This window comes from Dendrobium catenatum, unplaced genomic scaffold (assembly GCF_001605985.2).
Source record: "Dendrobium catenatum unplaced genomic scaffold, ASM160598v2 fragScaff_scaffold_716, whole genome shotgun sequence".
Lineage (NCBI taxonomy): Eukaryota > Viridiplantae > Streptophyta > Magnoliopsida > Asparagales > Orchidaceae > Dendrobium > Dendrobium catenatum.
In genome coordinates, this window is record NW_021319178.1 from 25,298,300 (window position 1) to 25,309,166 (window position 10,867).

The 10,867-nt window shown below is 36.8% G+C and overlaps 3 protein-coding genes and 1 pseudogene across 5 annotated transcripts in view; 2 read left to right on the top strand and 2 right to left on the bottom strand.

The window, feature by feature from the left end:
* The window catches only part of LOC110101422 (WAT1-related protein At1g44800-like), an 8,107-nt gene extending 4,259 nt beyond the window's left edge, over positions 1–3,848 (bottom strand). Inside the window, exon 1 of one of the 2 annotated variants that reach the window (XM_020829315.2) lies at positions 3,831–3,848. The gene's annotated coding sequence lies outside the window, so the exon portion shown is untranslated. The remainder of the gene's footprint in view (positions 1–3,830) is intronic. The other variant, XM_028696212.1, reaches the window with a different exon arrangement.
* An 85-nt stretch (positions 3,849–3,933) lies between these two features.
* Positions 3,934–5,450, bottom strand: LOC110101421. Of its 2 annotated transcripts, XM_020829312.2 has the most exons (3): positions 5,100–5,450; positions 4,932–5,021; positions 3,934–4,232 (listed from the first exon to the last, which is right to left on the bottom strand). In XM_020829312.2, the coding sequence occupies exons 1-3, from the start codon at positions 5,364–5,366 to the stop codon at positions 4,155–4,157; spliced, it is 435 nt and encodes a 144-aa protein (XP_020684971.1). In that variant the 5' UTR covers positions 5,367–5,450; the 3' UTR covers positions 3,934–4,154. The 2 variants fall into 2 exon arrangements, with proteins under 2 accessions (XP_020684971.1, XP_028552044.1); XM_028696211.1 differs by lacking the exon at positions 4,932–5,021.
* Positions 5,451–6,620: 1,170 nt separating this feature from the next.
* On the top strand, positions 6,621–8,424 carry LOC110101420 (annotated as a pseudogene).
* A 1,630-nt stretch (positions 8,425–10,054) lies between these two features.
* Positions 10,055–10,865, top strand: LOC110101417 (aminoacylase-1-like; the record flags this gene model as incomplete). Its single annotated transcript, XM_020829310.2, is given in 2 exon segments — positions 10,055–10,445; positions 10,447–10,865. Coding segments are annotated over 2 exon segments (764 nt in total), but the record flags the coding sequence as incomplete, so codon positions are not given.
* Between the last annotated feature and the right edge of the window lie 2 nt (positions 10,866–10,867).

Sequence of the window (10,867 nt, forward strand, 5' to 3'; positions counted from 1 at the left end):
ATATATATATAATGCCTCCTGTATTACAGGAGAACACAAAAGGTATCTCATGTCTTATAGGAGAAATATATATAAAATAACCTCCTGCTTTGTTCTTTGTAGGAGTATATGACAAATGTCTTCTGCATTGTAGGAATATATATAAATTGTCTCATATATTACAGGAGAATATATAAAAGATGTCCTGCTTTGCAGAAGAATATATATACCTCGTACCTTGCAGGAGAATATACAAAATATCTCTTACAATGCAGGAGGATGTATATAATTGTCTCCTGCCTTGCAGGAGGATGTGACAAATGTCTCATGCATTGCAAAAATATATATAAATTATCTCTTGTATTACAGGAGAATATGACAAGTGCCTCATATATTATAAGAATATATATAAATTGCCTCATGTATTATAAGAGAATTTAAAAGTTAGCTCCTGCCTTGCAGGAATATATATAATTTGTCTCTTGTATTACAGGAGGAATTTCTAAAATAACACATTTTTAGTTAAATTGTTAAGTCTAATATTTCTTTAGATATTAACCATTAATTGACGGCATAGGTCTTTGACCGGCTGTCTATAAATTGATATGCTCCTTCTTCATATGTCTTTTCGATAATGAAGGGTCAATCCCACATTGGGTCGAATTTATTGCTGATGCAACAATGAAGAATTATAATTATTATACGAACCAAGTTTGCATTCCTTAAAGCTCCTAGGATGGACCATTCGATCATGAGCCCTAGTCATTCGCGCTTTATAGATTTCTAGGTTTTGTTGAGCTTGAAGATGAATTTCATCTAGGGCTTCGAGTCGTAGAGAATAATTTTTTTTCTTTAGTGAGTTTGTATTGTATAGCAATATGAAGTGGCGGTAGTTCCCCCTCGAGAGGTAATATCGCTTTTGTTCCGCAGACCAACGAATATGGAGTAGCCTATATCGTAATCTTATAAGTAATGTGAGATGACCACAAGGCTTCTATCAGTTTATCATATCATTCTCTATTATTTTTAGAAAGAATTTTCTTGAATAATTTTATCATAATTCTGTTAAAAGCTTCGGCCAAATCACTGGCACTTAGAATGTTTTTGGCCAGCAACAGAGGACAGAATGACATTACAATTGGAGAGAGGGTTTGAATTTGAAATTGAGGCATTGCAAGGACAACCCAAATTAACTGATCAATCGATTGAGATAGCAAAGAAGGTAATTTCCTCATAGGAGTACGTTAGGTCAATAGTAGGAGTGTCAATAAATGATATGACCAAAACATGATTCAAAAAATTCATGTTGGATTGACCCGACTAACATTCGATTTAGATTTGGATGAGAATTATAAATCCAATTATTATTCGGGTCGAGACCAATTTGATCAAATCAACTTAAAATTGACTCAATTATTATTTGAGTTTAGAATAAGCAAGTTCGGGTCAAGTTAATTAAGCTAAATGTATTATATTTAGGTTAAGTGGGTCGTGTTGATTCAAAAAAGTATTGATTTCTGCCAACCAGATTCAGGTTGAGTAAATTTGGGACTTGAGTTAGACCTAAACATAACTCGTTAAACTAAATTGACAGTTTGACACCCCTAATTAATAGATTTAAGATTACCAATAATCTTAATATTTGACCAAATATTCATATTCATTTGGATCCACACAGAGTGTAAGGGAATGTCTTTAACTCTTTTGACAAAAACAAAAGCTCATATCTTTGCACGATTAGATTTGTCATCATTGTGCTAATACATGCGCATTAGAGAGCTAAAATGAACTATAAAGTGGGAAATGCTGGGGGCGTTTCAGAGGTTGAAGGGAGAACCACTCAACTTAAGCCAACATAAGATATCTTTACCCTTTGGAGTAGCACCAATTTTTGGTAACCACAATTTAATTATAGCAAAAGAAACTACTACATTGCATGACCATCTTATAACAATTCATGTTGATCATTGTAATAGCTCGTATTTTGACTCCATAAAAAATTGAGTTAAGCGTGCTCATCTTGGAGCAATTCTGGGATGGATGACCTACTAGAAAATTACACTAACAAGACAAAACTGTGAGGCTCTTCAGACAAAGCAGACAATATCTCGATAGTTAAGAGTTTGAATTGTTACAACCATCCCCTTGATTTTAAATTGGAAAAATGAAGCAAAGCATCATGATCATCATTACCACTATCATCATCATCATTATGTACATAGGGCCTTCTTAATGTATTATTATTATTATTATTGTGTCAAATGCATGCCTAGTTATTGATCATGCATAAGTGTGCCATGTTTGGATTAATCTTATCTTCCACTGGAGCTACTCCAACTTTTTTCATGTATATGCTCATTTTGTATCCTATCTCTAAGGGTAAAGCCACTCACGATTTAAGATTACCAATAATCTTAACATTTGACTAAATATTCATATTCATTTGGATCCGCACAGAGTGTAAGGGAATGTATTTAAGTCTCTTGACACAAACAAAAGCTCATATCTTTGCAAGATTAGATTTGTCATCATTGTGCTGATACATGCAAATTAGAGAGCCAAAATGAACTATAAAGTGGTAAATGATGGGGGCGTTTCAGAGGTTGAAGGGATAACCACTCAACTTTAGCCAACATAAGATATCCTTACCCTTTGGAGTAGCAACAATTTTTGGTAACTACGATTTAACTATAGCAAAAGAAACTACTTCATTGCATGACCGTTTAATAACAATTAATGTTGATCATTGTAATAATCCATATTTTGGAGTGAGTTAAGCGTGCTCATCCCGGAGCAATTCTGGGATGGGTGACCTATTGGGAAGTTACATCAACAGGACAAAACCGTGAGGCTCATAAGCCAAAGCGGATAATATCTCGATAGTTAAGAGTTTGGCCTGTTACAACCATCCCCTTGACTTTAAATTGGAAAAATGAAGCAAGGCATCATGATCATAATTATCACTATCATCATCATTATTGTCACTATGCATTGTTATTGATCATGCATAAAATTGTGCCTTGTTTGGATTAAACAAAAAAAAAAACTAAATCAATCTTATTTGGTTAGTTCATTCGGTAGTAAAAATATCAGTTCGACATTGGTTGTTACTTTTAACTTTTTTTATCTTTTAATAAGATTTTGAGTATTTCTTTTATAAGATCAATCAAATCAAAAATAGAATTATACTAATTTATTCAAATGGAAAGTTATTAATAGAGACAAAATTGAGAAATGGTAACGTGACTTCCACATGTTTCATTCTCATGAGATTAGGGAGAAAATCTAGACGTGTCCCAACCCCTTTCAACCATTGCAAACCACAAAGTTTCTACACTTTGAAACAAAATACCCTTTCTCCATGCACTTAAAACAAACCAATTTTTTAGAGTGTCCAAAAAAAAAATGGAGATGAAGGAGAAGACGAATTTATCTGGGAGGACAAATATCACTACAAAGGCACAAACTGTGTCAGCAAGGGAAAAATGGAAATGATTAATAAGATGCTCTGGAGGTTTCTCTCGGACAAACCAAGCATAGCAAGGACAATCTCAAGAAGCCGCTTAATAACCTAACTATTTTATTATGTCAAACAAATGCTGTCATCATCATCATATCGTTAAAAGAGAAAGTGTTCCTAATCAAAATTGCAATCTATGATCTTCTTTTGATAAACCGTTGAACAGCCACATATGCCACTACATATTAATCAGATTTTGCATGGAAGGTGTTTGAGTTCTGATAAATCCCAGCTGGGTTAATGAAGATATAGACTTTCAAATTATTTTGTATTGAGCCCACTAGACTTAATCAAGCAATTCAGATTCCGCAGCACGGTTAAGAACTAATACCTAGAATAAACTTATCTGGTGAAGCATTAGAAACCTGCAAGTAATCAAGGATTTACCAATTAGCTTGAAAAATCGAACACCACAAGCAAAGCAGCCAATGCAATTGCAGACACCAAACTAGTGATGGGATAAAACGATCCTGTAAACTCAAGAGATTATACTTCTGTTTGGTTTGGTAGTAAAAATCAAAGCAAAAATAAGACTGAAATATAAATTCTTGCCTTGTGATGAAAAGCAAAGGCCATTCAGTTGGGGCAGATAATAACATATTCCATCTTGCTCCTTAAATCTATAAATTAAAACAATAGCACCTGCAAAATGAACCTATTGTTCTAATGCGGCAGCAATTTTCTTCTGTATGAGCTCGACTCCAAGGCGAGGGGACAATCTAGGAAGTATTTCCTGCATTTATTTAAAGAAAATGTTAAACTCACATATTTTTAAATGAAATCAAGCACTTGCACCACAACTTACTAAAAAATCAAAGACTTACTCCATAACTTACACAAATTAGTTTTTTCAAGATTTGAAAGAAAGCTTAACATGTTCAAAGAACTGCACTCTATAACTTTACTTGAGCCTAAAATATTCATGATAAGCAAAGCATATGAATATTGAACGTGGTGCATCTCAATTTTTTATTTTTACTGCTTGGTATTAGTTCATAAAACTTTACTAGCAAGCACGTGTTTAGTAAGCAAGAGATTTTAAGAGGCTCCATGATGGGAAAAAAATTATGGCCAACTTGCTTAGGGACCGGAATGAGAACGAATCTTCTAAAGAAATACTGAAACTAATATGCAATATTCTTTTTTCTTCTTTTTTTGCGCACTAAATTTATCTGTTTTGTGTTCTTTTTCACTCTTGGTGTTTGAAATGTTGCTTATTTCCCAACATCAGCGCCACCGAATGCCAAAATACTAAGCAGCAAATAAATGCTATCTTTGGTGTTAAGAAGTGCTGTATACAAAGTAAAAAATATATTCTAACCCTAACATGCAATTTCAAGGAACGACTCCTTAAAGAGGCATATCAGCAAACACCTAACGGACTAACACGTTTTAACATAGTAAGTTTAGTTAGATAAAAGAGGCCACCAACCTCTCTACCATCAGGGAGTATTTTGGCAAGGACAGGAATCTCGTACTGGTACAGCCTCTCCCATTCAGCGTTCCCAGAAATATCCCTTACCTAAAACTACCGAGTCAGAGAGAGAGAGAGAGCGAGCAAGCCACAGAGAGAGATAGAGAGAGGGGGAGAGAGATTAACCTGAAGCTGGACGGAGTGGAGAGAGTGAGAGCCACCAAGGGAGAGCGCGGCCTGAAGCTTCTCTTTGAGGCCTTCACAGAGACAGCATCCGGGCTTCGTGTAAAGCACAAGCTGCCGCTGTAGAGGAGAAGCTTGCCCGCAAGTGGCTCCGCCACTGGAGAAACTGGCAAAGGCGGCGAAGAGAGGACGCTGGGCCGGCCTGCAACGGACGAGGCTATTAGCAAAAGCAATCGACGGGAGGGAGACCGTCACTCTCAAAGCCACCATAATTTGGGAGTTAGGGAAGAAACACAGAACTTTGGATTAGCGAGAGAAAAGTGATAAAAAACAGTACAATAATTGGTTGAAGATACGTTTCCATCATACTCAAAATTTTTTTATTATACCATTTTTAGTGCATATAAGCCTAACACCTAGGTGTTTATAGAATAAATCAAAGTGCTCTTTTTATACAAATTATACAACGTAAAGCTTTTGTCCCACTACGTGGGGTCGGCTTTTCATGTCATGATTATTCGACAAGTTTTACGCTGGTTGTCGACTATCTAACGCAACCCTCCACTTTTCTCATCCAGGACTTGGAACCTGACAACGGCAGTGTTCAAAGTGCTTTTTTTAACATGTATAAATTACAATAGATGAATTACATCAAATATGCATGTTGATCCTTTTATATTAATATGATGCAATGTGAATTTATCAAAATTTTAGATTAATCTACATTAAACAAATTATATAACATCAATCTCATCAAGCCTTTATCACACTCAGTGGCTCGATTACATGAATCATTTTTATTCATTGTGTTTTATTAAGAATTAAATTCTCATTTAAATTTAATAAACAAATATCATTTCTAATATTTTCTAATCAAGTCCTGTTAGATCTACATATACGTTTCTTATTATAGTCTAAATCTAAGCTATCGACTCTCCTAATTGGGTCATCTAAGACGACTATTTTATCTATCACTAAAGCTTCTTCAACATTTTCACATATATAGTGGTTTTGCTATCTGTCTTTAAGTGTAAAGCCACTCATCCACCCAAAGATCCTTGTCTTTGCCTCACTTAAACTTAATTTTATGTTTCTCTTTTAATGGCGAATATTTTGTGCCATAACTATTGTAGATCTCACAACCATCGAATAAGGTTTTCTCTTAAGTTTGAGGGGTATTTTTCGATCACACAAAAGATATATTATATTCCTCGACTTCAACCACCCAACTTGAATTGCTTAAAAATATGAAGAAAAAAAAAATCATCAAAAATAGACACATCAAGAGATTGCTAAGCTATTAGCCCCCCACTATTCGGCTTGCAAATATTTTCTATTGACCATCACTTAACACTTTCTGACAACCAATATCCAACGACCTCCATCGATCAATATTCTAGGCTCCTTAGTCAAGTAGGATTGCCTCTTATTAATATAACGGCCAAACTAATCCCCCATCTTTGCTTGACTTTTAACATTACTAATAATTTCCAATGACAAACATCCTACATTTGTTAGTCGATAATGTTTAATGCTCAACTTTATGATCATAAGGTCTCCCATCCGATCAAGAGAACAATCAAGCTATCAATCCACTACACCCAACCCTTTGCATTCCCATTCAACCATTGCACTAAGCTTGCTTTTTTTATCAATGCATGACATTCTCCATCCAATGACATTTGAAATCCACCAATTGTTGATGTTTGATACAAATTTTGCAAGTAATGTGTTTTCCCCTCATAACAGAAAAAACAGCGAAGCTAATTTCCCATTATCACTGTAATATTGATATTTCCTATCTACGACCAACTAACACTTACCAAAGAGCTTTATACAATACTAAGGCTTCATTTAGGATAATTTTCTTACTACTTTTTTTAAAATAATTTTTTAGTACAAAAAATAAAATTTTTATACTAAAAGTTTACTTTAAAAAACGATAAAAAAATGTTCCAAGCAAAACCTAAATAGCCATAAACCTTTAATGCGCATAAATAACTCGTTTAGTTTTGATTATTATGACTACAAAAGCTATCTTATCTCCACCCAATGCTGGCCACTGACATTGGCTACGTTCTTCCACTAGCCACCATCGTGATAATCACCATCATTTTTAAACTTTATATTATATTTATTTTACTTCAATCAAATAAAAAATAATAATTTCATACATTCTTTTTAAACTCGTCTAAGTCATTTCTATATGAATTTGTCTTAAATGATCTAAATGTCTATTAAAAAAAATAGCTCCTAAAACAACTCATAACTTTGTCTGCGATGCATCACATAAAAAATATATATATAATTAAAAAAATCAAACTACTGAAATTCTTTTTATGAAATAAAGTGGTATGTATATAAATCCCCTTCTTTTTTATTTTATGTGTCTGAGATTCCAAAGAAGTTCAGATCACTGTTACATACCTAACACTTACAACCGTCGCCAGGGGCTTCAGCTTCTTCCTCCTCTTATTCTCCTCCGGAACCCTGGCCTTAGGCTTACCCTTGGAAGATGAGAAAGCCCAGATTGAGCGCTTCCAGCAATACCTCCGTATTCAAACCGCCCACCCGAACCCCGACTACGCCGGGGCGGTCTCCTTCCTCTCCAGCCAGGCTCGCTCCATTGGCCTCAAAATCCTAACCTTAGAGTTCACGCCAGGAAAACCCCTCCTCCTTCTCTCCTGGACCGGCTCAGATCCCTCCCTCCCTTCCATCCTCCTCAATTCCCACCTGGACTCCGTCCCCGCCGACCCCTTGCACTGGATTCAACCCTCCCTTCTCCGCCTACCGCGTCTCCGATGGCCGTATATTTGCTCGCGGCGCCCAGGATGACAAATCCATTGCAATTCAGTACCTCGAGGCTCTCCGCAACCTCAAAGGTCGCGGGTTTTCCCCTCTGCGGTCCATCCACGTTTCCCTCGTACCCGATGAGGAGATCGGCGGCGCGGATGGGAACGAAAAGTTTGTTGCTTCCCAGGAGTTCAGGATGCTTAACGTAGGTTTCGTGCTTGACGAGGGTCAGGCCTCGCCTACGGATGAGTTCAGGGTCTTCTATGCCGATCGCTTGCCATGGTCGCTGATCGTCAACGCTGTCGGTGCGCCGGGTCATGGATCGAAGATGTATGATGGCTCTGCAGCGGAAAATCTGATGGAGTGCGTGGAGGCTATTGTTCGATTCAGGGACAGCCAGTTCGATCTAGTCAAGGCTGGTATCAGGGCCGGGTCCGAGGTCATCTCGGTGAATCCTGTGTACCTGAAAGCGGGCACGCCAACTCCTACTGTTAGTTTAGGAGCTTGTGCGTACCAATTCCCTATACACGAGTAACTTATGCTACACTACATGAGCACCATCATAAAATTTAGGTGGAGGCACTCTTATTTTAGGTTGGATATATGTTTTTTTAGTGAATTGGATTTAACCTTGACTTTATCATGTCATGAGAAATTTTCTTTAGTAGAGATTATTTGATTTTGATAAAAAATGTCTTTCCATCATCACGTCTCGTGATGTATTCTTTATATAACAAAGTTTCTCCCCAATATATACATGTGCATACAAATTAAATATGTATACATAAATTATTATTAATATTTAAAAATAATTATATTTATTTATAGAAATTGATCTAAACTATGACAAGCCATCATATTAGACACATCAAGAGATTGCTAAGCTATTAGCCCCCCATTATTTAGCTTGCAATATTTCCTATTGATCGTCACTTAACACTTTATGACAACCAATATCCAATGACCTCCATCCATCGTATTTTAGGCTCCCTAGTCAAGTAGCATTGCCTCTTATTAATATAACGGCCAAATTAATCCCTCATCATTGCCTGACTTTTAACATTCCTATTGACAGTCACTAATAATTTCTAATGACAAACATCCTACATTTGTTACTCAATAATGTTTAATGCTCAAATTTATAGTCATATGATCTCCCATCCTACCAAGAAACAATCAAGCTAGTAATGTGATAACAGAAAAAGCAGCGAAGCTAATTTCCCATTATCACTGTAATTTTGATATTTCCTATCTACGACCAACTAAAACTTACCAAAGAGCTTTATACAATACTAAGGCTTCATTTAAGATGATTTTCTTACTACTTTTTTAAAATAATTTTTTAGTACAAAAAAATAAAATTTTTATACAAAAAAGTTGATTTACGAAACAATATAAAAATTGTCCCAAACAAAACATAAATAGCCATAAACCTTTAATGCACATATATTTAATAGCATGATCACCTCTCATAATATGAGAATAATTAAACTAACTACAAGCCACCACCCAGCTTTTAAAGTAAACTTCTTTAGTTTTGATTATTATGATTTAGCTATCTTATCTCCATTCATTGCTGGCCACTGCCATTGGCTACACTCTTCCACCAGTCACCACCGTGATAATCACCACCAACTTCAAAGTTTACATTATATTTATTTTACTTCAATCAAATAAAAAATAATAATTCATACCTTCTTTTTAAATTAGTCTAAATCACTTCTATATATTATATCTTTTTTATATTATTTTTTAATTTGCTTTTTTTTTTTTTTGAACATTAGGAGTTTTAAACGCAAATTCGTGGGAGGAGTTAGTTCGCATCTACCAATGAGATGCACGCACGAACCCATTCTACATTTTGTTTTATCAAACATCGTCTAAAACACAGCTCACCTTGAATTATTGGTTGAGAACTTAGACTTCCAACTAAGAGGTCTTGAATTTAAGTATTTATATATACTTTATGGATATGAATTTATCTTAAATAAATTAAATTAAATAAATTTAAAAAAAAACAGCGCCTAAAAAACTCAAAACTTTGTCTGCCATGCAGCACATCAAAAATATAATTAAGAAAATCAAACTACTGAAATTCTTTTTATGAAATAAAGTGGTATGTATATAAATCCCCTTTTTTTTTATTTTATGTGAGTGAGGCTCCATAGAAGTTCAGATAACTGTGAGATACCTAACCAGCTACTTACTGGCATGTCACTTACAACCGTCGCCGGGGACTTCATCTTCCTCCTCCTCTTATTCTCCTCCGGAGCCGTGGGTTTAGGCTTTTCCTTGGAAGATGAGAAAGCCCAGATTGAGCGCTTCCAGCAATACCTCCGTATTCAAACCGCCCACCCGAACCCCGACTACGCCGGGGCGGTCTCCTTCCTCTCCAGCCAGGCTCGCTCCATTGGCCTCAAAATCTTTACCTTAGAGTTGGCGCCAGGAAAACCCCTCCTCCTTCTCTCCTGGACCGGCTCAGATCCCTCCCTCCCTTCCATCCTCCTCAATTCCCACCTGGACTCCGTCCCCGCCGACCCCTTGCACTGGATTCAACCCTCCCTTCTCCGCCTACCGCGACTCCGATGGCCGTATATTTGCTCGCGGCGCCCAGGATGACAAATCCATTGCAATCCAGTACATCGAGGCTCTCCGCAACCTCAAAGGTCGCGGGTTTTCTCCTCTTCGGTCCATCCACGTTTCCCTCGTACCCGATGAGGAGATCGGCGGCGCGGATGGGAACGAAAAGTTTGTTGCTTCCCAGGAGTTCAGGATGCTTAACGTAGGCTTCGTGCTTGACGAGGGTCAGGCCTCGCCTACGGATGAGTTCAGGGTCTTCTATGCCGATCGCTTGCCATGGTCGCTGATCGTCAACGCTGTCGGCGCGCCGGGTCATGGATCGAAGATGTATGATGGCTCTGCAGCGGAAAATCTGATGGAATGCGTGGAGGCTATTGTTCGATTCAGGGACAGCCAGT